This window comes from Oncorhynchus gorbuscha, linkage group LG14 (assembly GCF_021184085.1).
Source record: "Oncorhynchus gorbuscha isolate QuinsamMale2020 ecotype Even-year linkage group LG14, OgorEven_v1.0, whole genome shotgun sequence".
Classification (NCBI taxonomy): Eukaryota; Metazoa; Chordata; class Actinopteri; order Salmoniformes; family Salmonidae; genus Oncorhynchus; species Oncorhynchus gorbuscha.
The window spans coordinates 63,038,976-63,065,702 of record NC_060186.1 but is presented as its reverse complement, the minus strand read 5'-3'; the positions used below and the strand labels follow the sequence as shown (position 1 = coordinate 63,065,702).

The 26,727-nt window shown below is 43.1% G+C and overlaps 2 protein-coding genes across 3 annotated transcripts in view; one reads left to right on the top strand and one right to left on the bottom strand.

Moving 5' to 3' along the window:
• The window catches only part of LOC123995272 (kelch-like protein 29), a 121,477-nt gene extending 111,642 nt beyond the window's left edge, over positions 1-9,835 (top strand). The window contains exons 9-11 of the mRNA XM_046298770.1: positions 890-1,083; positions 6,119-6,263; positions 8,856-9,835. Of these exons, the coding sequence (XP_046154726.1) occupies positions 890-1,083; positions 6,119-6,263; positions 8,856-9,039 (523 nt within the window). The 3' untranslated portion in view covers positions 9,040-9,835. The remainder of the gene's footprint in view (positions 1-889; positions 1,084-6,118; positions 6,264-8,855) is intronic.
• A 1,174-nt stretch (positions 9,836-11,009) lies between these two features.
• atad2b (ATPase family AAA domain containing 2B) overlaps positions 11,010-26,727 on the bottom strand; it is a 153,975-nt gene continuing 138,257 nt past the window's right edge. For both annotated transcript variants that reach the window (XM_046298765.1, XM_046298766.1), the window contains exons 27-28: positions 17,514-17,642; positions 11,010-14,130 (exon numbers count right to left, since the gene is read on the bottom strand). In XM_046298765.1, the coding sequence (XP_046154721.1) occupies positions 14,089-14,130; positions 17,514-17,642 (171 nt within the window). In that variant the 3' untranslated portion in view covers positions 11,010-14,088. The remainder of the gene's footprint in view (positions 14,131-17,513; positions 17,643-26,727) is intronic.

The following is a 26,727-nucleotide window of genomic DNA, read 5'->3' as shown; positions in this document are numbered from 1 at the left end:
ATAACCCGGTCTGGTCGAGCCTCACTAGCCAGATGAAGCTAGCTGGCTGCTTATAACGGTAGCTTTGGGCAACAGGATTAAGTAGCTGCCTAGCTATTTATTGTCATGAACTGAAAGTTGTTTCAATAGGCGATTAACAAGTGTCGGCTAGATGTTTCGTCATGGCTGGTTGCCTTTGTTTTGCAGTCAGTTTGCAGTAATGTCCGAAAATCTGTTACTTTGTGTCTTTAACACGGTGCGTGGTTCATGCCTGGCTCCCTGTGATACTACACTGCATGACCAAAAGTATGTGGACACCCCTTCAAACAAGTGTCAGAAAAATGGAGCACACTGCCATGCAATCTCCATAGACAAATATTGGAAGTAGAATGTCCCTCACTGAAGAGCTCAGTTCCAACAACGGCTCAGCCGCAAAGTAGTAGGCCACACAAGCTCACAGAATGGGGCTGCCGAGTTCTGAAGTGCGAAGCGCGTTAAGAATTCTGTCCTCGGTTGTAACATTCACCACTGATTTCCAAAATGACCCTGGAAGCAAAGTCAATAGAAGAACTGTTTGTCATGAGCTTCATGAAATGGGGTTCCATGGCCGAGTAGCCGCACACAAGCCTAAGATCACCATGCGTTGGCTGGAGTGGTGTAAAGCTCGCTGTCATTGGACTCTGGAGCAGTGGAAACACGTTCTTTGGAGTGATGAATCACGCTTCACCATCTAGCAGTCCAACAGACTAATCTGGGTTTGGCAGGTGCCAGGAGAATGCTACCTGCCAGAATGCATAGTGCCAACTGTAAAGTTTGGTGGATGAGAAATAATGGTCTGGGGCTGTTTTTCATGGTTCGGGATAGGGTATGAACCATCACTAACCAGTCCTTGTCTTGCTCCTCTCCGTAGGTACGACACCATAACCAACCAGTGGGCGATGGTGTCTCCGCTCCCCAAGCCGGTGCACTCTGCAGCAGCCACAGTGTGTGGGGGGAAGGTGTATGTGTTTGGAGGGGTGAACGAGGCGGGACGATCTGCAGGAGTACTACAGTCATACGTCCCTCAGACCAACTCCTGGAGCTTCATAGAGTCACCCATGATAGGTATGAGTCAATAATCTACCTGCTCTATACGCTAATTTACTCGTCTCTAACTATGATGAACTCAACTTGGCAGAGATGGCAGTAATGTAGAGCGGAATGAGAGCACAGTTCACTCAACCTCACCGACCCCCTCCCTCCATTCACATTCAAATGAATATTCACATGTGCACACACCACCTTATCTAACCCCACAAGATCCCCCGGGACTAGGCATGCAGTAGAAATGTATCCGCAGCAGAGAGCGAGAGGAGGAAGGAATATGGTCTAACAGACTGTGGCGAGGGTACAGGAAGGACTGGAAAGCAGTAGAGGACAGCAGCCTGTCGACCCTGGATGTAACCCAGTGATGGTTCCAACAAAGGACTCCCATCTTAACACTTATCAACTGAGTCTTTCCTGCTCTCACTCACATGCAGTAATACACACATTACATACACACACGTATGCAGGAACATAAATTCACACCACCTGAACGTGGACTCCTCAACATCGATTTACTCTAGACACGTGCTCACTCAAGCACTAACAAACATGTTTATCCACACACGCTCTGTCAGACGGACCCACACACTCCAACCCAAGCTGTGAACAGTTATCTCAAGACAGTCACTAATCCAGTGTCCTGCTAAGAAAGAGACTGAGAGGGAGAGGGCGAAAGAGGAAAAAAAGATCAAGTAGAAAGGGAAAAAGCCAAGAGAAGCACTACTGGCCCAAGCCCGAGAATTGATCCAGAACAATTATTGTGCAAATTACACTGTAGTGAGTAAGTGTAAAGGAAGCTGAAGACAGTCAGTCAGTTGTTTAGTGCACAAAAGTGATGACCAAAGTGTCTTATCAGGAATTTTCCAATTTGACTTGCTGTCTTGAAGAATATTTTTTTTTGGATCAGATTTCAGTTACTCTGCAATACCGAAGTTGGCCCGTAGGTGACTTTGTTCAAATCTACTTGTCGTTTTCTCTTATTGCTCCCTCTCCAGCTGATGTTGGACTGAGACAATAAGACAGGAAACAACCATGTTTACAGTGGGACCAGAGATGAGCCACTGGTTTCATGTTACAAAGATGGTCACTTCCTACATGTGAAAAACACAACCGTTGACTCCACTGTGGTCACATGACAAACAAGGAAGTGTAAGAAGTGAAAAGGGGAGCTCTTTCTGCTTTATACGTCTCACTACTTACTAGTGATGGCTGCCTTTTTGAGGCTTCTGAATTATATAGGAGTACACTGGGAATATGAGGCATTATATAGGAGTTCACTGGGAATATAAGGCAGTATATAGGAGTTCACTGGGAATATAAGGCCGTGTATATTAGTGGTCGACCGATTCAGGATTTTTAACGCCGAAACCAATTATTGGAAGACCAAAAAAAGCAGGCCTATTTAAAAAAAATAAAAAAATAAAAACATGTATTTGTAATAATGACAATTACAACAATACTGAATGAACACTTATTTTAACTTAATATAATACATCAATAAAATAAATTTAGCCTCAAATAAATTATGAATCATGTTCAATTTGGTTAAAATAATGCAAAAACAAAGTGTTGGAGAAGAACGTGCAATATGTGCCATGTAAAAAAGCGAACGTTTAAGTTCTCAGAACATATGAAAGCTGGTGGTTCCTTTTAACCTCTCTGGGATATGTGGGACGCTAGCGTCTCACCTGGCCATAAGCCAGGGAAAATGTAGAGCGCCAAATTCAAATAAATTACTATAAAAATCAAACTTTCATTAAATCACATATGCAAGATAGCAAATTAAAGCTACACTTGTTGTGAATCCAGCCAACATGTCAGATTTCAGCGAAAGCAAACTATGCTATTATCTGAGGATAGCACCTCCATAAACAAAGAGAGAAACCATATTTCAACCCTGCAGGCGTGACACAAAGCGCAGAAATAAAAATATAATTCATGCCTTACCTTACATATTGGCACTCTAATATGTCCCATAAACATCACAAATGGTCCTTTTGTTCGATTAATTCAGTCTATATATCCAAAATGTCCATTTATTTGGCGCGTTTGTCCAGAAAAACACTGGTTCCAACTTGCTCAACGTGACGACAAAATGTCTCAGAAGTTACCTGCAAACGTTGTCAAAACATTTCAAACTACTTTTGTAATACAACTTTAGGTATTTAAAAAAAAGTAAATAATCAATCAAATTGAAGGCGGGATGATCTGTATTCAATACAGGAAGAAAACAAACTGAAGCATGCTTTCTGGTCACGCGCCTCTATCTAACAGTACACTTCAAGTGACCCTCGTTCAAAATGGCCATACTTCTTCATTACACAAAGGAATAATCTCAACCAATTTCTAAAGAGTGTTGACATCCAGTGGAAGTGATAGGAACTGCAAGAAGTTCCCTTAGAAATCTGGATTCCCAATGAAAAGTGACCTCTTTTAAATGGGGGGTTTTGCTTGCTAAGTAAGTTCTGTTATACTCAGACATTATTCAAACAGTTTTAGAAACTTCAGAGTGGTTTCTATTCAAATCTACTAATACTATGCATATCTTATCTTCTGGGGATGAGTAGCAGGCAGTTGAATTTGGGCATGCATTTCATCCGGACGTGAAAATACTGCCCCCTGTCACCAAGAAGTTAACACGAGTCTTCAATATTCCCAGGTAAAAAGTTTTTTGTTGTAGGACTATACTTTGTTGTAGGTAACACCAGCCTAATCTCGGGAGTTGATAGGCTTGAAGTCATAACCCGCGCAATGCTTGAAGCACAGCTGGCAAATGCAGGAAAGTGCTGTTTGAATGAATGCTTACGAGCCTGCTGGTGCCTACCACCGCTCAGTCAGACTGCTCTATCAAATCATAGAATTAATTATAACATAACACACAGAAATACGAACCTTTGGTCATTAAAATGGTAGAATCCGGAAACTATCATTTCGAAAACAAAACGTTTATTCTTTCAGTGAAATACGGAACCGTTCTGTATTTTATCTAACGGAAGGCATCCCTAAGTATAAATATTGATGTTACATTGTACAACCTTTAATGTTATGTCATAATTATGTACAATTCTGGCAAATTAATTACGGCCTTTGTTAGGAATAAATGGACTTAGCACAGTTCGCAACGAGCCGGGCGGCCCAAACTGCTGCATATACCCTGACTGCTTGCACAGAACGCAAGAGAAGTGACACAATTGTCATAGTTATAAGAAATTAATGTTAGCAGGTAATATTAGCTAAATATGCAGGTGTAAAAATATATACTTGTGTATCGATTTTAAAGAAAGGCATTGATGTTTATGGTTAGGTACATTGGTGCAACGACAGTGCTTTTTACACAAATGCGCTTGTTAAGTCATCACCCGTTTGTCGAATTAGGCTGTGATTCAATGAGAAATTAACAGCCTCCGCATCGATTATATGCAACGCAGGACAAGCTAGATAAACTAGTAATATCATCAACCATGTGTAGTTAACTAGTGGTTATGTTAAGATACATATATTTTTTTATCAGATCAGTTTAATGCTAGCTAGCAACTTACCTTGGCTTCTTGCTGTCCTCATGTAACAGGTAGTCAGCCTGCCACGCAGGCTCCTCGTGGAGTGCAATGTAAGGTGGGTGGTTAGAGCGTTGGACTCGTAACCGGAAGGTTGCAAAAACAAATCCCCGAGCTAACAAGGTAAAAATGTTGTTCTGCCCCTGAACAAGGCAGTTAACCCACTGTTCCAGACGCCAGGACAGCGGAGTCCATCACCACCTTCCGGAGACACCTGAAACCCCACCTCTTTAAGGAATACCTAGGATAGGATAAGTAATCCTTCTCACCCCCCCCCCCCACCCCCCCCCCCCCCCCCCCCCCCCTTAAAAGATTTAGTTGCACTATTGTAAAGTGGCTGTTCCACTGGATGTCATAAGGTGAATGCACCAATTTGTAAGTCGCTCTGGATAAGAGCGTCTGCTAAATGACTTAAATGTAAATGTTCCTAGGCCGTCATTGAAAATAAGAATGTTTTCTTAACTGACTTGCCTAGTTAAATAAAGGTGTAAAAAAATATATAAATAAATCAAATTGGCAAATCGGTGTCCAGAAATACTGATTACCGACTTGTTATGAAAACTTGAAATCGGCCGACCTCTAGTGTATATAGGAGTACACTGGGAATATAAGGCAGTGTATATAGGAGTACACTGGGGAAAAATGGCACTTTAAATAGTGCTCCAAGACCTTCGTATGAGAAGTTGAGAAGCTCATCTGAGGCAGTGAAGGGAAACAGGGTATCTGTTAAAGCAGAACAGTAGAACAGTCCCCAGGGAAGAACTTTGTATTTTGTCTCTGGAGACACTTGATACAATCCCTCTGTCTCTGACACACACTCACACACACAAAAAAGAAAGCCACACCCACCCGCCAGCTGAAATCTGGTTGTGTTACAGATCGTGACAGGGCCCCGGGTTCTGAGTGTCACATAGAGAGAGCTGAATGACTGTCGTCACTTACGCCTGGCGAGATGGGATTTTAATTAAACCCATCTGTCTTTAGTCACTGAAGGGGATGTGGCACGTGTGTGGTGGATGGAAGTGAAAAACCAAATGCTACACGGGGATATCTGCATTATTCATGATGTCATAAATTGGCCAGCTGTAATTTGAAAGATGATTAGTCTGTCGATGTGTTGTACATTGATTGGTCTTGACCGAGCGTGTGTGGTCGGGGCGGGGTCGATTAATGAACTCTGTTATCCGGTCACTGTAAAATGTACATTTCCCAAAACCATATTTTTCTTGTCTTGAGCCTGGTACTCAGGGAAGTGATATGAGGAATGTCCATGTGATTTTGCAGCTGTAGACTGAAGAACAAATGTAAAACAGAATCTTGCCGTTCTAGCCTGGGACGTTCTGCCGGAGGAAAATATAATTCAAACAAACATCTGTTTTAGTCTACTTTTCAACGTCTATCCATCTCTGGCTTTTAAAGATCTTTCTCTCCTTCGCCCCATTCTAAATCTTCTACCTCCCTATCTGTTAATCTTGTGTATCTCTGTGTTTGTTGTACAGATAATAAATACGCCCCGGCAGTCACTCTGAACGGACACATGTTTATTCTGGGAGGAGCGTACGCCCGCGCCACCACCATCTATGACCCGGACAAGGGAAACATCAAAGCCGGACCTAACATGAACCACTCACGACAGTTCTGTAGGTAAGTGATTAACATGAACCACTCACGACAGTTCTGTAGGTAAGTGATTAACATGAACCACTCACGACAGTTCTGTAGGTAAGTGATTAACATGAACCACTCACGACAGTTCTGTAGGTAAGGGATTAACATGAACCACTCACGACAGTTCTGTAGGTAAGTGATTAAAATGAACCACTCACGACAGTTCTGTAGGTAAGTGATTAAAATGAACCACTCACGACAGTTCTGTAGGTAAGGGATTAACATGAACCACTCACGACAGTTCTGTAGGTAAGGGATTAACATGAACCACTCACGACAGTTCTGTAGGTAAGTGATTAACATGAACCACTCACGACAGTTCTGTAGGTAAGGGATTAACATGAACCACTCACGACAGTTCTGTAGGTAAGGGATTAACATGAACCACTCACGACAGTTCTGTAGGTAAGTGATTAAAATGAACCACTCACGACAGTTCTGTAGGTAAGGGATTAACATGAACCACTCACGACAGTTCTGTAGGTAAGGGATTAACATGAACCACTCACGACAGTTCTGTAGGTAAGTGATTAACATGAACCAGTTCTGTAGGTAAGGGATTAACATGAACCACTCACGACAGTTCTGTAGGACAGTTCTGTAGGTAAGGGATTAACATGAACCACTCAGTTCGACAGTTCTGTAGGTAAGTGATTAACATGAACCACTCACGACAGTTCTGTAGGTAAGTGATTAACATGAACCACTCACGACAGTTCTGTAGGTAAGTGATTAACATGAACCACTCACGACAGTTCTGTAGGTAAGGGATTAACATGAACCACTCACGACAGTTCTGTAGGTAAGTGATTAAAATGAACCACTCACGACAGTTCTGTAGGTAAGGGATTAACATGAACCACTCACGACAGTTCTGTAGGTAAGGGATTAACATGAACCACTCACGACAGTTCTGTAGGTAAGTGATTAAAATGAACCACTCACGACAGTTCTGTAGGTAAGGGATTAACATGAACCACTCACGACAGTTCTGTAGGTAAGGGATTAACATGAACCACTCACGACAGTTCTGTAGGTAAGTGATTAACATGAACCACTCACGACAGTTCTGTAGGTAAGGGATTAACATGAACCACTCACGACAGTTCTGTAGGTAAGGGATTAACATGAACCACTCACGACAGTTCTGTAGGTAAGGGATTAACATGAACCACTCACGACAGTTCTGTAGGTAAGGGATTAACATGAACCACCACTATACATGTTGAATTAGAAATGTCACCTGACCCACAGGAATCCTGCAGGAACACTTGAGTTGGTTGATATCAGTCTACCAGGAGTCTGGATTTTTGTGACTGAAGTGAGATTCTAGTCCCAGTCTCAATTCCCCAACTCTGGCCTAGTGTATAGGACCCACCTGAGACAGAGACTCCTAAATACATTTAGGGAACACTTCCATACATATCTAAGTCTACCTGGTAAATGTACAACATCACACTGTCAGAATTCTTGATCAACTATTCCCCCACACAACAGCAGCTGCTTTCAGTTTATTGAATAAGACTGATGCTAGTTTAGTGATCACACAGACCGATGCACATACACTACACTCTAACTCAGCCAGCCCCATGCACCAGCAGTCATTATAAACTAATGCGGACACTTCATTTTTCCTTTTCCCTGTCCTTGTGGCTGAGTCCCTGGCTGAATTCTCCTTGTTTATCTTTAACAGCCCAGTTAGGCTTTAGCCAGCACTGTGTCCCATCTGGATCAGCTTTGCTTTTTCCTTCTGACTGGATTGACTCTTTATGTAATAATCTCATGGGTCCCTTCAGTGATTGTGTGTGTGTGTACCTTAATGTAAATAGAGATCGCACCAGCCCCCAGTGAGATTACAAAACTGTAATCAGCTTACATGCAAAGTTTTAATCCTTCCTCCCTACACACAGTCCTCTGTTTCTGTTCCTCACATCAAATGAGCCCATTTGAAAATATTTTTTTCATTCCTTTTTCTTCCTCTGCAAAGTTCATTATTATCTCTTGGAAAGCGATGTCATGTTGAGAGAATGTCAGTAATTTTCCTTCACAGCAACGGGTTGACTCTCATTGTCTGCCTTTCTCCATCTCTAATGTGTAATGAATATTTCCGGCACGTTAGGCCAAACCTTGCTGTCTGAACACTGTCTAGGGAAATGTAATTTACTGTTAATTACCTAAACATGGACAAGGAACACCCATAACAAGAAATAAAATGTTTCCGCTTAAAGCTGAGATGGCGCCGCTGGTCAGCCCCAGGCACATTTGTTTTTGAAACGGGGCAGAGGAGCATCCTGCTAAAAGATCTTCATGGTGGCTATATATATACTGCTGTTCTATCATGTGTGAATGATGCTGCGGGGAATTAAACAATGTTCGTTGTTTGAGGTCACGTCTTTATGTTGCCACCTGACGTGGCAGTTTCACCGCTACGGATTCCATCTTTAATGTATATGTTGTCATAGACACTAGATGTATCTCAATGGATTTATTCTGGGACATGTTTTGTTCATGAATAACTTAATAAAAATGAACAACTTTGATGTATATTTTGTTTGTTTCTCTCTGCAGTGCGGTGATCCTGGATGGTAAGATCTATGCGACGGGGGGCATCGTGAGCAGCGAGGGTCCTGCACTGGGTAACATGGAGACCTTTGACCCTCTCACTAACAACTGGACGCTCCTCCAGTCGCTGCCCTGCCCTCTCTTCAGACATGGCTGTGTCGTCATCAAGAAGTACATCCAGAGTGGCTGAGACCGGTTTCTATTTGTCTCAGGGGGATGAATGAGTTTCCAGAAAGCTAGCCAATGTGGCAGTTTGTCTCTCTCTACCCAGACCACGGCACTCATAGAACAGCAAAGTTCATTTAGTGAAACATAGATTTGACAATTATTGTTTCTTCTCTCTGCTGTGGACCTGGGTTGTTTAGAGAAAAAAAGTGCCACGTTAGCTATGAAGCTTTTGGGAAACTCACCCCTGACCAGTCTGGTTGGGACAGGACACTGTGCAGCTTTTAGGGGTCAACCAGTCAGCACCGGACTATCCAACTACAACACCCCCAGGACTTGATGCCAGCATTGTTGTCTTAACACCCCCCCCCCCCCCCCCCCCAATGCAGAATGTAGACATCTTATCTTGAACCACTCTGCCATGTTAGGAACTGGTGCCTAAGCTATTGTATGTATTCTAAAGTATAGCTTAAAGGAATTTGTCTGGATTTTGGCTTTTAGGCTCTTTATCTACATCCCCAGAATCAGATGAGCTTGTGGATACCATGTTTCTGTGTCCAGTTTGATAACTAGCGTTAGCACCTCACACTTCCTTCATACACCACACAGAATCCACAAACTCATCTGACTCTGGAGAAGTAGATAAAGGATCTAATTGCCAAAATATCCCCTCATTATATTGGCACAGGGGTGCTCCTTGGTTTGTAGTTCCCAGCTTCTTGCTAACTAGTCTTTGGTTTGATTTTTAATTCTGTCCCTTCAATTGAACTTGAAAGGCCCTTTGTGTTCCTGACTCAAGTATATTAAAAGCCATCCCATTCTTTGTTGTCACTTAGTGGTTTCTGTTACGGAGGTAAAATATGAGGACATTCCGTAGTGGCGTAAGGACAGGAGAGATGCAGGGTTTTAGAAACAACTATGATGAGAAAGAGCAGCCGTGTTTTTCTCTGGATGTCCCCCCGGGTTTATAAGGACACATTGGATACTTGGTTTCCTTCTGGGCCAGAAAGATGACTTAACTGGCAGCACTGAAGGTAGGGTGGCCCTGCATCTTGACATCAGACACTCCAACGGGGCATCTCTCCTCCACGCAGCAAAAGCACAATAACCACCTGTGGCTCAAGGATCAAACTGTTTCACTGCGCTACATAAACTGAAAGGCAAGGTTCATGGAGGCTGCATATGTCGGATCAATCGGAAATTTGTCGCGCAGTGCCTTCAAACTATTTATACCCCTTGACCTTTTCCACATATGGTATTGCGTGTAGAAGTGTGTACAAAATAAAAGCTGAAATGTCAAGTGTTCTGGAGTAAAAATGTGCAATTAGTGGTTAACTTGATTTTTGAATGGTTTTTCATAAATTCTACGATAGAATTTTTTTAGACAACATCCATTTTAATCCCACTTACATAACAATGTGGAATAAGTCAAGGGATGTAAATACTTTCTGAAGGCAATGTATTTGTATATCATTGCGACCCACGAGCCCCGGTGTTGGGTGGGGCGGCATTCTGTAAATACCGGGAGGAAAAATGTATATTTTAAAAGGTGATTCTGTATAAATGTTTTTAGAAAAGTGCTAGGTTGGACAAAAAAATAAATTGTATGTCTGTACCCAAAATAAAAAATACATATGGTTGAGTCATTGTTTGTGTGGAGTTGTCCAGCGATGTGCAAGCAACACCTTCAGTAAAACAGTTCTTTACAATTATCGGCTGATGGTGACTTGCTATCCAATCATCAACCTAATACCGGAAATCGCTGGGTTTGAATCCAGCCCTAGTCTTTTCTTACGAGGGCTCCATTCAATCTGGAGTGTAAATGTACATTTTGATTGAGCCAACATATCAGCGTTTACCGCTGTGGGAAACTTGCCTCTAAATTTCAATCATGCTGTGAAGATTAACTTCAGCGATACTAGTTACCTTAAGATCAATGTACAAATATTAAGGAATCAGTTTCAAAGACAAAATGATAGTCGTTTGACAGGCATGTTCACTGCGGAAATGGAAGCACTGCACAATTTGCACCTTTATTCAAGTTTATCACAGCAGTTTATTTCAGAAATACAGTAAAAGGTTTCATTTAAAATATAACACACTAAAGTAACACTTAAATGGGGAAAAGGATGTTCAATACACTAAAACCTCAAAGAAATTAAACATGGTGATGCTACAGAAAAAAACATACTAAATGAATCCCAGATAAAATTAAGTTGTGATGGAGAATTGCACGCATACTGGACTAAATCGTTTAATACTAGACAAAAATTGGTTGTTTGTCCAAACAAGAACATAACATTTTATTCCCCAATGCTGAAAAACTATTTTACTTGGTGGCCAAATTGAGTCCAACACACTATTGTATTTTTTGAAGTAAAAATTCCGATGAGTCAACGTTAGCCTCGTCCAGTATGTCACAGTCCATAACCACTAAACAAGAAAAAACTAAACATCACAATGGAATAAGTGTAGCCTGAAGAAACCTGAGACACCTGTAACCTCCTTTATGCTCCAAAACCGTCTACCTCGGCACTAAGATCAAATCACTTTGAGTAACTCTTCCCAATTTGTTAAATTTTCAAATATACAAAGACAGTTAATGGATATTAAGACAAACTTGTTGAATAATTATGTTAATAAATAAAATAAAATGGAACACCACAAGAAAGATGAGTCTGCAAACACGTCGAGATTGTGGTTAGATGGACAGAAGAATCGCAATAGCCTGTAAAATAGTGTAGTACGATCTGAAAGGAAAGCAATCTTAGGACGACTGTCTGCAGAACCGAAATATACAGTTTGACATTTGCTTGAACTTAAATGCTGTATGTTTCATCTCGGCTCAAATGCAACAAAGACAACCAAACAAACTAGTGTTACCGCAGCAGTCACAGAACTTGTGCTGATGATCCAGTACCTTAGCAGTATGAGAGTTGCGACGATAGTTTGGAACATGGCCTAATACTGTGCACCCAGTAAACGGTTTGTCATAGCATTATAATAAATTAAGCTGAGGTAGCTTTGTTTCTCTCTCTGCAGTAGTCCAATGCTTAGGCCTCAAAATGCTAGTTTGCATATTCTTAAATGATTAACTTTTAAATCTTCACCCAGCGATCCAAGAGAAGGCAGAGGGGGAGTTGGGAGGGAGAGCATCAGGGGTTGGACCAGCATAAAGCAGGGCTTTACAACTCTCCAATCTTAGAGAGCTACTAGGATTTTGTTACAGCCCAATTGTGATCCAGATTGAAGACCAGGTTTATTTGGAACAAAAGCCTGTACACCTAGTAGTTCGCCAGGACCTGAGTTGAGTTAGAACCCTGGTGTTAAGAATGATTTGAATGAGAAAGGGTTGTCTGTTTGACCCAACGGCTGACTCTGGTCAAAACATGGCCTTATCCATGGCCAAGGAAAGCCAAGAAGAAAAGCAAATGCATATTATCTTTACCACAAGATGAACATGGATAGACCATAGCGGATTACAACCTTCCCACTACCTTCAGGCGTAGACAATCCAAAAACAAAATGAATTAAACAATATAATGCTGTTCTAACCTCAACAGAATGGCCTTGTTCATCATCAGAAGCTTCACAATCAATGCAATAATAACCCAAACATTGTTACCAACATATCGTATAAAATTGGAAAACGTCAAAAAAATGCGCAACAAACAGGCGTAGTCGCACCTAATTGGGGAAAATTGGCACCACTATTTTTTTTAACCTCCATCCACATGAAAGTAATAAAAACCCTACTGTCCCCCTTCCATCTGGGCAGGAAAAGACAGATCTGCTTTCCTACTGTGACTATCCTGAGTTTGGTACTGTAGAAGTGACCTCTGGTCCTAGGTCAGATATTATCCCCCACAAAAAGTTATAGTTTGGTGAACTGATCCTAGATCTGTGGTTAGTAAGGGGGAAATGCCTACGTCGAACCCACTGTACTGCACTACATTTAACAGAGCAGTTGATAAAAACCATTCTTTCAGAAATATTAAAGTTCATTGGGGGTTAAATAAGGCACATGCTAGGCAGTGCAAACTACAAGTGTCCAATTAAAATCGCTTCCAGTTAGTTTGGAGTGGATGGGAAATAAAAACTAGCAGGGCACAGCTTGTGTTGAAGAAAACAGAAAGTTCCAGACAGATGTGATTCAGCTACCACTGAAAAGCTAAAAAACAAAACGCTTCCTTAGTTTCTGTTGATTCATTCCAGTAACACGTTTTATTATCAAGGGGGATTTCATGTTTTTGTAATCAATTGATTCTAACCGCAGCCATATCTTTCTGTATCCATATGTAATGCATGTCTCTGATTCTGGGCCACCAGTGCAACATGAACTAACTGTATCGTCACGTTCAAAACATTTAATGATCATTGGGTGAGAAGGGTGGTTATTAGAGCCATATCAATCAAAAATCTATGGATTGATTAGAGCCAGATGCTAATCAAACCAGGCTGTTTGAATGACTAGTATGATCTGTAAGCTGTTGTATCTATGAGATGACTGGCCTATGATGCTGATTCAGTACAGTACTGAGAGATGGGCTCGGCAATGGTAATGAAACAGGAGACTGCCTCAACCTCCTAGCTAACTGCACACACACTGCTGGTGACATCTGTGCCTGGGATTACTGTGTGTGTATGTGTGTGTATAACTAAGCACACATGTAGTCTGTGTGTATGATCAGTTCAAAAGTAGGCCGTATTGAGATATGACATCACCCAATCTGTTTTGTTGGTCAGTTACTCCCCAGAGCCCCATGGATTAGGATAGCACCTGAATAGCACCAGCGACACCCCTTTCATCATTCCTGTGTGCGCGTGTCCATGAGTCCGTTTGGTTGTAGACTGGGTCTGGGTCCGACCAGGGTACCTGAGACTATAGCACCATAGAAATCTCCTCTTTTTCTCCTTGGTCTTTATTTTTCCTTGTTCTGTCGTTTACGTTAAGACCAGGGCTATGTATTTGCTCTGTGTGTAAGGACTTGGCCCAAAGGCTGGTCTCTGTCCCTCTCGCGTGTGTGTGTGTTCAGAGTCTAAATCAGGGTCAACCTGACTGTCTCGCCGAGTCTCACAGGAATGTAATGAAATTCTGGACTTTCCTCTCCATCTCCTGAAAAAAAACAGAAAAACATACAGGTCAGAATATACGTCTGTATGAATCACATCTGTTACACTTCTGTTACACTATTACCACAAACCACAAGCTTACCTATAGGTGCTCAATGAATTCAAATGAGCCATGTTGGCACCAACAATTGAATTGCCCTGCTTTAACACCTGTGTGTGTGTGTATGTTATCGTCTGCCCTGCTTTTAACACCTGTGTGTATGTTATCGTCTGCCCTGCTTTTAACACCTGTGTGTGTGTTATCGTCTGCCCTGCTTTTAACACCTGTGTGTGTGTTATCGTCTGCCCTGCTTTTAACACCTGTGTGTGTGTTATCGTCTGCCCTGCTTTTAACACCTGTGTGTGTGTTATCGTCTGCCCTGCTTTTAACACCTGTGTGTGTGTTATCGTCTGCCCTGCTTTTAACACCTGTGTGTGTGTTATCGTCTGCCCTGCTTTTAACACCTGTGTGTGTGTGTGTGTGTGTGTGTGTGTGTGTGTGTGTGTGTGTGTGTGTGTGTGTGTGTGTGTGTGTGTGTGTGTGTGTGTGTGTGTGTGTGTTATCGGCTGCCCTGCTTTTAACACCTTCTGGTCCTGAGGTGTTTGATAGATGCGGCTTACAGTCCTCACACCCAGTCACCGTGAAACCTTCCGTTTGCTCGCGTACTCCCTTAAAAAGACCTACGCTTGCAGAGAATTTAGTATCTCTGAAGTGACAAAAAAAATGCTTAAATTATTTGTTTCTCGTTGAATGACAAACACTTTATTGAAGAGTCCCTACTTCTGATCAATCACCAACCAACTGGTGTAGAATTCAGCTTGCCTCGGGGAAAAAAACCTTCAAATGTGACCAAAGTGTTTCGGATGGGAACCATGCGGATGCCAGAGACAAACACCTCAAAACACACTAAAGACTAAAAGCCACACACTGACAGGTTGACCTTCCGTAGCATACAGACTGAACTGAATAGGCCAACAGCTTCTCACTAACCATGACCAACAGCTCTGAAACACACCTTAGGTTGACAATGGCATCAACTTGATATCAATGCACCATGTGCACTCTCTACACTCAAATCTCCACTTTCCTCTACAGAAATGTAAAACATGAGCACTGGTCTCAAACAATCTCTCAAGCCCACATGCTAGTGAGTAGCCAGCGAATCTTATATTTCAAGTTTAGCCAACTTCAAAATCTATTTTAATTGTTATGAACACACCATTCTGTCAGTCTCCAACTGTTTGAACAGCAGGCTGGTCTTTACACTGTGTTCAGATGTTGAAATGAAATGGTCTACCTTATTTCTCAGAAAGAGAACGTGTTGCCAATGAGGAGTTGAAATGAAATGGTCTACCTTATTTCTCAGAAAGAGAACGTGTTGCCAATGAGGAGTTGAAATGAAATGGTCTACCTTATTTCTCATACAGTAGTTTTTGATGCTCAACGCACATTTCTAAAACACACACTAGACAACTAGTATGACAGTCTGTGGCTAAACTGCTGCTAGCGGTACGACAACATCATGCATGACAGAAACTGAGTATTTACACAGTCAATGTTCATTGATACTCCCATTTTAGTAGGGTCTGTTCTAAATGTTGGAAGTAGATACACTAAAAGGGTATCATTAGAAAGGTCGTTATCCTCTATTGCAGTAAAATATTGTCTGAATGTGTTTTGGTGTCCATATGTGTGTCCATTCTGTTGGACCAAATCTCAAATGCAAATAGTGAGTTGAAACCGCTTATCAAGAGAGGAAGACGTGATCTTTCATCTTTGTTGTTGAGTGGCAGGGGGAGGAGCTTATTGTGTGTGTGTGTGTGGGGGGGAAGGTGCACAGAAGAAGCAAAGGAGATGAGAACATAAAAACGAAATAAATATGTGAAAACCTTGATACAGGCATTTGGAACATTGCGCTATTTCAAATAAAAAATTCAAAGCTCAAATGTCTTAAGTATTCAGCCCCTTTGTTATGGCCTAAATAAATAAAGGAGTAAAAATGTGCTTAACAAGTCACATAATATGTTGAATGGAGTGTTTAATACTGCCTCATCTCTGTACCCCACACATACAATTATCTGGAAGGTCAATTAGTGAATTTCAAGCACAGATTCAGCCAGACCAGGGAGGTTTTCCAATGCCTCGCAAAGAAGGGCACCTATTGGTGGATGTGTAAAAAATAAAACAAATCAGAAACTGAATATCCCTTTGAGCATGAAGTTATTAAAGACACTTTGGATTGTGTATCAGTCACTAAAAAAATACAGGCGTCCTTTCTAACTCAGTTGATGGAGAGGAAGGAAACCGCTCAGGGATTTCACCATGAGGCCAATGGTGACTTTAAAACAGTTACAGAGTTTAATGGCTGTGACAGGAGAAAACTGAGGATGGATCAACAACATTATGGTTACTCCACAATACTAACCTAAATGACAGAGTGAAAAGAAGGAAGCCTGTGCAGAATAAAAATGTTCTAAAACTTGCATCCTGTTTGCAACAAGTCACTAAAGTGATAAGACAAAAAGCTCATTTATTGCACTGAATACTAAGTGTTACGTTTCAGGCAAATCCAACATCATAGAGCACCACTTCATATTGTCAAGCATGGTGGTGACTGCATCATGTTATGGGTATGGTTTACATCAGCAAGGACTAGGGAGTTTTTTTTAGGATAAAAATAAATGGAATAGAGGAAAACCTGGTTGTCTGCATTCCAACAGACAGAAAAATGCACCTTTCAGCTCAAAAATAACCTAAAACACAAGGCCAAATCTACACTAGAGTTGCTTACCAAGATGACATTGAATGTTCCTGAGTGGCCTGGTTTCAGTTTTGACTTAAATGGCTGTCAAGCAAGGATCAACAACCAACTTGACAAAGGTTAAATCATTAAAAAAAAAAAAATTTGCAAACATTGTACAATCCAGGTGTGGAAAGAGCTTAGAGACTTACCCAGGTGATTCTAACATGTATTGACTCTAATGAAGATGCGTATATAGGTTTTATTTTTCATTTAAAACTCCCCCCCACCCCACTTTGACAGAGTAGTGTGTGTGGATCATTGGCAAAAAGGACAAGTAAAAAATACATTTGAATCTCACTTTGTAAAATAAAATGCGTAAAAAGCCGAGGGGGGGAATACTTTCTCACGGCACGGTGTAGCGGCGTGTCTGTAAGCGGCGTGTCTGTAGCGGCGTGTCTGTAAGCGGCGTGTCTGTAGCGGCGTGTCTGTAGCGGCGTGTCTGTAGCGGCGTGTCTGTATGCGGCGCGTCTGTAGCGGCGTGTCTGTAGTGGTGTGTCTGTAGTGGCGTGTCTGTAGCGGCGTGTCTGTAGCGGTGTGTCTGTTGCGGCGTGTCTGTAGTGGCATGCGTGTGTGTTCGTCTAACCTCCAGTAGCAGTGTCTTGTCGTAGTCCAGGCGGTGTTGGTAGATGCACTGACTGAGGAGAGAGAAGAGTCTCTCTAAACGCTCCACGCTGTAGCCTTCACTCTTCTGTACCACTGTGTCCAAGAGGGCCTGGGAGAGGAGAACACACACCTTATATACACACTAGAAGTTGACCGATTAATTAGGGCTGATTTCAAGTTTTCATAACAATCGGAAATCGGTATTTTTGGACACCGATTTGGACGAGAATTATTATATTTTTTTTTACACCTTTATTTAATCTTTATTTAACTAGGCAAGTCAGTTAACAACACATTCTTAACTGAGCTTAACTCAGCTTGGGGGATTCAATCTTGCAACCTTACAGTAAACTAGTCCAATGCAATAACGACCTGCCTCTTGTTGCACTCCAAAGGAGACTGCCTGTTACGCGAATGCAGTAACCAAGGTAAATTGCTAGCTAGCATTAAACTTATCTTATAAAAAACAATCAATCAATCATAATCACTAGTTGATGGTTGATGATATTACTAGTTTATCTAACGTATCCTGCATTGCATATATAATCTGACCGAGCGGTGGTAGGCAGCAGCAGGCTCGTAAGCATTCATTCAAACAGCACTTTCGTGCCTTTTGCCAGGAGCTCTTCATTGTGTGTCAAGCCTATCAACTCCCGAGATTAGGCTGGTGTAACCGATGTGAAATGGTTAGCGGGGTGCACGCAAATAACGTTTCAAACGTCACTCGCTCTGAGACTTGGGAGTTGTTGTTCCCCTTGCTCTGCATGGGTAACGCTGCTTCGAGGGTGGCTGTTGTCGATGTGTTCCTGTTTTGAGCCCAGGTAGAGGCAAGGAGAGGGACGGAAGCTATACTGTTACACTTGCAATACTAAAGTGCCTATAAGAACATCCAATAGTCAAAGGTTAATGAAATACAAATGGTATAGAGGGAAATAGTCCTATAATCCTATAATAACTACAACCTAAAACTTCTTACCTGGGAATATTGAAGACTCATGTTAAAAGGAATCACCAGCTTTCATATGTTCTCATGTTCTGAGCAAGGAACTTAAACGATAGCTTTCTTACATAGCACATATTGCACTTTTACTCTCCAACACTTTGTTTTTTCATTATTTACTTGATGTATTATATTAAGTTAAAATAAGTGTTAATTCAGTATTGTTGTAATTGTCATTATTACAAATACATTTAAAAAAATTGTCAGATTAATCTGTATCGGCTTTTTTGGTCCTCCAATAATCAGTATTGGTGTTGAAAAATCATAAAATCGGTCGACCTCTACCTTATACACACACACATTATACACATCAGAAAGGACAAGCTGCCTTAGACAACACATTCACGCCATAGACATGAAAAATCATGATCACACACAAGTAGAATACAAGTAGAATATTTAATGCAACAGGGAACATGCTCACATCCCCTGCATTCACATTACAAGCACAACTCTCACACAAACACACAAATGGAGGTCAGCTATATTCAAAAGCAATTAAGATCAGAGGGACAGCTAATTACAGCAAATCATAATTTGCGCAGTGTTTACTTTTCTTTGCTTCTTTAATTAAAACACTCAGGACAGTGAAAGACCCTTTCAATTGACCTGCTCCGTCTCAGCTTGCCACAGTGTCTGTATGTGTGTGCTCATCAAAATGCATAGACTTAAATAGCAAATCATCACACAGCGACTAGATTTACAGTCATTAGACGCCAGGCAAACAGAGAAACCCTGACGGTAATGGTGTGTGTGTCAGGAGAACAAGGTGTGGGTTCCTCAGTGAAATGTCAGGATTATTCAAGTGAGGTGATATTTGTCTATTTGTTCAAATTACCCATCAATACCGTCTCAATAACTCCCTCCTTTCAACCCGTCTCTCCACATCTACAACTATTCTTCTTCCCCACTCCGTCCTTCTCTACCTCTTCTAATCTCACCCCCTCTTCTCTGCCTCTTACCTTGTTAGATGCCTGATTTAATCAGCTGTGCCTCTGTCCAGTTGCCCAGGTCAATAGTGCCAGCGGGGGTAAGGTGTGTGGTGGTGGGGATAGCAGGCCCCCTGAGGTAGTGAGCTCCCAACACACATCGGAGCTGTAATCCAGCCTGTTAAAGGGGGCTGTGACACGGACCATTTAACTCCAACCTCCCTTCCTCCCCATCACAGCTCACATCTCTATCCCCCCACTTTCTCTATGCCTCTTCCTCACCATCTCTGTTTCTTGCTAATGCTCCCTCTTAGAAAATAACAAAACATGAGCCAGAGCTAAAGAATGAGAGAAGGAACCCAGACCGGAGAACGAATCACAATCTGTTTTGACATTTTTGGGGGGGATAAATTAGCCAAAAATGTTTTTGCTTGGTCATTATGGGGTGTTGTGTGTAGACTGATTAGGGAACAATAAAATGTCATCTATTTTAGCATAAGGCTGTGACGTAACAAAATCTGGAAAAATTCAGAGCGAAGGAACGCAGATGGGAGGACAAAGCACTATTGATGTCACAGCCATGGTAACCTCTGACCTATCAGCTCAGGCACAGCATGATGCCAAGCAGATGACTACACCAGTACACCAACCCCCCGCCTGCAGACACACAAACACACCCACAGCCAACTCAATACACACACACAGTGTTCCCTGCGTGTTTCAGCCAGTCAAGGGCAGCTAATGAGGCCACTGACAGACTCCCTGTGATTCTGAGAACATAGACCTGAACCTGAGCACAGCACATCACCTCTACAAACACACACACCATAGCAACTCTACACACACACAGCAGTAACAAACATGCCCACCTGGTGCTCCTGGAGCCCAGCCCGGTACCATGTGAATCTCTGAAATGGAGACCAAGGCACAGCTTATGCCAGGGTACAGAAATAACCACAGCCTGGGGTGTGAACACTTTGAACTGGAGAGCTGATGACTTCAATGTGTGTTAACAGTTAGTGTTACATTGGCATAAATATCTCACCCTGCAGAGCCTGTGGTTATTAGTGTATATATTTACACTGCTCAAAAAAGTAAAGGGAACACTTAAACAACACAATGTAACTCCAAGTCAATCACACTTCTGTGAAATCAAACTGTCCACTTAGGAAGCAACACTGATTGACAATAAGTTTCACATGCTGTTGTGCAAATGGAATAGACAACAGGTGGAAATGATAGGCAATTAGCAAGACAACCCCAATAAAGGAGTGGTTCTGCAGGTGATAACCACAGACCACTTTTTTTGTGCAATGAGGAGCATGAGGAGCACTGCCAGAGCCCTGCAAAATGACCTCCAGCAGGCCACAAATGTGCACGTGTCTGCTCAAACGGACAGAAACAGACTCCATGAGGGTGGTATGAGGGCCCGACGTCCACAGGTGGGGGTTGTGCTTACAGCCCAACACCGTGCAGGACGTTTGGCATTTGCCAGAGAACACCAAAATTGGCAAATTCACCACTGGCGCCCTGTGCTCTTCACAGATGAAAGCAGGTTCACACTGAGCACATGTGACAGACGTGAAAGTCTGGAGACTCCGTGGAGAACGTTCTGCTGCCTGCAACATCCTCCAGCATGACCGGTTTGGCGGTGAGTCAGTCATGGTGTGGGGTGGCATTTCTTTGGGGGGGCCGCACAGCCCTCCATGTGCTCGCCAGACGTAGCCTGACTGCCATTAGGTACCGGGATGAGATCCTCAGACCCCTTGTGAGACCATATGCTGGTGCGGTTGGCCCTGGGTTCCTCCTAATGCAAGACAATGCTAGACCTCATGTTGCTGGAGTGTGTCAGCAGTTCCTGCAAGAGGAAGGCATTGAGGCTATGGACTGGCCCGCCCGTTCCCCAGACCTGAATCCAATTGAGCACATCTGGGACATCATGTCTCGCTCCATCCACCAACGCCAAGTTGCAACACAGACTGTCCAGGAGTTGGCGGATGCTTTAGTCCAGGTCTGGGAGGAGATCCCTCAGGAGACCATCCACCACCTCATCAGGAGCATGCCCAGGCATTGTAGGGAGGTCATACAGGCACGTGGAGGGCCTCGCACACACTACTGAGCCTCATTTTGACTTGTTTTAAGGACATTACATCAAAGTTGGATCAGCCTGTAGTGTGGTTTTCCACTTTAATTTTGAGTGAGACTCCAAATCCAGACCTCCATGGGTTGATAAATTTGATTTCCATTGATAATTTGTGTGATTTTGTTGTCAGAAAAAGTATTAAAGAATATTTCATTCATTCAGATCTAGGATGTTATTTTTGTTTTTCCTTTATTTTTTTTGAGCAGTGTATATGTTAGCTAGCATTGATACTCAGCACCAGCCCTTAATCAGTGATGATCCCTTACTTGGAACCAGGTTGCCACACCAAACACCTGATAACCTTTCACCTCACAACACCTTTACAATGCTTATGAAAGTGAAGGAGTGAATACATCATGATCATGCGCTGATGCTTTGAGATCACTGGACATAGTGTGGGGCAAAAAGTATTTAGTCAGCCACCAATTGTGCAAGTTCTCCCACTTAAAAAGATGAGAGGCCTGTAATTTTCATCATAGGTACACTTCAACTATGACAGACAAAATGAGAATAATTTTTTAAAATGAATTTATTTGCAAATTATGGTAGAAAATAAGTATTTTGTGAATAACAAAAGTTTATCTCAATACTTTGTTATACACCCTTTGTTGGCAATGACAAAGGTCAAACATTTTCTGTAAGTCTTCACAAGGTTTTCACACACTGTTGCTGGTATTTTGGCCCATTCCTCCATGCAGATCTCCTCTTGAGCAGTGATGTTTTGGGGCTGTTGCTGGGCAACACGGACTTTCAACTCCCTCCGAAGATTTTCTATGGGGTTGAGATCTGGAGACTGGCTAGGCCACTCCAGGACCTTGAAATGCTTCTTACGAAGCCACTCCTGTGTTGCCCGGGCGATGTGTTTGGGATCATTATCATGCTCGAAGACCCAGCCACGTTTCATCTTCAATGCCCTTGCTGATGGAAGGAGGTTTTCACTCAAAATCTCACGATACATGGCCCCATTCATTCTTTCCTTTACATGGATCAGTCGTCCTGGTCCCTTTGCAGAAAAACAGCCCCAAAAGCATGATGTTTCCACCCCCATGCTTCACCGTAGGTATGGTGTTCTTTGGATGCATCTCAGCATTCTTTGTCCTCCAAACACGACGAGTTGAGTTTTAACCAAAAAGTTATATTTTGGTTTCAACTGACCATATGACATTCTCCCAATCTTCTTCTGGATCATCCAAATGCTCTCTAGCAAACTTCAGACGGGCCTGGACATGTACTGGCTTAAGCAGGGAGACACGTCTGGCACTGAAGGATTTGAGTCCCTGGCGGCGTAGTGTGTTACTTATGGTAGGCTTTGTTACTTTGGTCCCAGCTCTCTGCAGGTCATTCACTAGGTCCCCCCCGTGTGATTCTGGGATTTTTGCTCACCGTTCTTGTGATCATTTTGACCCCACGGGGTGAGATCTTGCGTGGAGCCCCAGATCGAGGGAGATTATCAGTGGTCTTGTATGTCTTCCATTTCCCAACAATTGCTCCCACAGTTGATTTCTTCAAACCAAGCTGCTTACCTATTGCAGATGCAGTCTTCCCAGCCTGGTGCAGGTCTACAATTTTGTTTCTGGTGTCCTTTAACAGCTCTTTGGTCTTGGCCATAGTGGAGTTTGGAGTGTGACTGTTTGAGGTTCTGGACAGGTGTCTTTTATACTGATAACAAGTTCAAACAGGTGCCATTAATACAGGTAACGAGTGGAGGACAGAGGAGCCTCTTAAAGATGAAGTTATAGGTCTGTGAGAGCCAGAAATCTTGCTTGTTTGTAGGTGACCAAATACTTATTTTCCACCATAATTTGCAAATAAATTCATTAAAAATCCTACAGTGTGATTTATTGTTTTTTTTCTCTCATTTTGTCTGTCATAGTTGAAGTGTACCTATAATGAAAATTGCAGGCCTCTCTAATCTTTTTAAGTGGGAGAACTTGCAAAATTTGAGGATACAGGATGCAAATTTCTGTTTGAAAAAGCTAGCCTTTGCTTTCCTAACTGCCTGTGTATATTAGTTCCCAACTTCCCTGAAAAGATGCATATCGCAGGGGCTATTCGATGCTAATGCAGTACACCACAGGATGTTTTTGTGCTGGTCAAGGGCAGTCACCAAGGACTATATACAGTGCCTTGCGAAAGTATTTGGCTCCATCCATTTTCCCATCAATTTTAACCATCTTCCCTGTCCCTGCTGAAGAAAAGCAGGCCCAAACCATGATGCTGCCACCACCATGTTTGACAGTGGGGATGGTGTGTTCAGGGTGATGAGCTGTGTTGCTTTTACGCCAAACATAACGTTTTGCATTGTTGCCAAAAAGTTCAATTTTGGTTTCATCTGACCAGAGCACCTTCTCCCACATGTTTGGTGTCTCCCCCAGGTGGCTTGTGGCAAACTTTAAATGACACTTTTTATGGATATCTTTAAGAAATGGCTTTCTTCTTGCCACTCTTCCATAAAGGCCAGATTTGTGCAATATAAGACTGATTGTTGTCCTATGGACAGAGTCTCCCACCTCAGCTGTAGATCTCTGCAGTTCATCCAGAGTGATCATGGGCCTCTTGGCTGCATCTCTGATCAGTCTTCTCCTTGTATGAGCTGAAAGTTTAGAGGGACGGCCAGGTCTTGGTAGATTTGCAGTGGTCTGATACTCCTTCCATTTCAATATTATCGCTTGCACAGTGCTCCTTGGGATGTTTAAAGCTTGGGAAATCTTTTTGTATCCAAATCCGGCTTTAAACTTCTTCACAAAAATATCTCGGACCTGCCTGGTGTGTTCCTTGTTCTTCATGATGCTCTCTGCGCTTTTAACGGACCTCTGAGTCTATCGCAGTGCAGGTGAATTGATACGGAGACTTGATTACACACAGGTGGATTGTATTTATCATCATTAGTCATTTAGGTCAACATTGGATCATTCAGAGATCCTCACTGAACTTCTGGAGAGAGTTTGCTGCACTGAAAGTAAAGGGGCTGAATAATTTTGCACGCCCAATTCTTAAGTTTTTGATTTGTTAAAAAAGTTTGAAATATCCAATAAATGTCGTTCCACTTCATGATTGTGTCCCACTGGCTGTTGATTCTTCACAAAAAAATACAGTTTTATATCTTGATGTTTGAAGCCTGAAATGTGGCAAAAGGTCGCAAAGTTCAAGGGGGCCGAATACTTTCGCAAGGCACTGTATGTTCCTGTTTTTTTTTAATTGAATGGGGCATGCTTATTTAAGATGAGGAAAGCACTTTTAAAGAATAACCATTACATTTACATTTACATTTAAGTCATTTAGCAGACGCTCTTATCCAGAGCGACTTACAAATTGGTGCATTCACCTTATGACATCCAGTGGAACAGCCACTTTACAATAGTGCATCTAAATATTTTAAGGGGGGGTGAGAAGGATTACTTTATCCTATCCTAGGTATTCCTTAAAGAGGTGGGGTTTCAGGTGTCTCCGGAAGGTGGTGATTGACTCCGCTGTCCTGGCGTCGTGAGGGAGTTTGTTCCACCATTGGGGAGCCAGAGCAGCGAACAGTTTTGACTGGGCTGAGCGGGAACTGTACTTCCTCAGTGGTAGGGAAGCGAGCAGGCCAGAGGTGGATGAACGCAGTGCCCTTATTTGGGTGTAGGGCCTGATCAGAGCCTGGAGATACTGAGGTGCCGTTCCCCTCACAGCTCCGTAGGCAAGCACCATGGTCTTGTAGCGGATGCGAGCTTCAACTGGAAGCCAGTGGAGAGAGCGGAGGAGCGGGGTGACGTGAGAGAACTTGGGAAGGTTGAACACTAGACGGGCTGCGGCGTTCTGGATGAGTTGTAGGGGTTTAATGGCACAGGCAGGGAGCCCAGCCAACAGCGAGTTGCAGTAATCCAGACGGGAGATGACAAGTGCCTGGATTAGGACCTGCGCCGCTTCCTGTGTGAGGCAGGGTCGTACTCTGCGGATGTTGTAGAGCATGAACCTACAGGAACGGGCCACCGCCTTGATGTTAGTTGAGAACGACAGGGTGTTGTCCAGGATCACGCCAAGGTTCTTAGCGCTCTGGGAGGAGGACACAATGGAGTTGTCAACCGTGATGGCGAGATCATGGAACGGGCAGTCCTTCCCCGGGAGGAAGAGCAGCTCCGTCTTGCCGAAGTTCAGCTTGAAGTGGTGATCCGTCATCCACACTGATATGTCTGCCAGACATGCAGAGATGCGATTCGCCACCTGGTCATCAGAAGGGGGAAAGGAGAAGATTAATTGTGTGTCGTCTGCATAGCAATGATAGGAGAGACCATGTGAGGTTATGACAGAGCCAAGTGACTTGGTGTATAGCGAGAATAGGAGAGGGCCTAGAACAGAGCCCTGGGGGACACCAGTGGTGAGAGCGCGTGGTGAGGAGACAGATTCTCGCCACGCCACCTGGTAGGAGCGACCTGTCAGGTAGGACGCAATCCAAGCGTGGGCCGCGCCGGAGATGCCCAACTCGGAGAGGGTGGAGAGGAGGATCTGATGGTTCACAGTATCGAAGGCAGCCGATAGGTCTAGAAGGATGAGAGCAGAGGAGAGAGAGTTAGCTTTAGCGGTGCGGAGCGCCTCCGTGATACAGAGAATTGCAGTCTCAGTTGAATGACTAGTCTTGAAACCTGACTGATTTGGATCAGGAAGGTCATTCTGAGAGAGATAGCGGGAGAGCTGACCAAGGACGGCACGTTCAAGAGTTTTGGAGAGAAAAGAAACAAGGGATACTGGTCTGTAATTGTTGACATCGGAGGGATCGAGTGTAGGTTTTTTCAGAAGGGGTGCAACTCTCGCTCTCTTGAAGACGGAAGGGACGTAGCCAGCGGTCAGGGATAAGTTGATGAGCGAGGTGAGGTAAGGGAGAAGGTCTCCGGAAATGCTCTGGAGAAGAGAGGAGGGGATAGGGTCGAGCGGGCAGGTTGTTGGGCGGCCGGCCGTCACAAGACGCGAGATTTCATCTGGAGAGAGAGGGGAGAAAGAGGTCAGAGCACAGGGTAGGGCAGTGTGAGCAGAACCAGCGGTGTCGTTTGACTTAGCAAACGAGGATCGGATGTCGTCGACCTTCTTTTCAAAATGGTTGACGAAGTCATCTGCAGAGAGGGAGGAGGGGGGGGGGAGAGGAGGATTC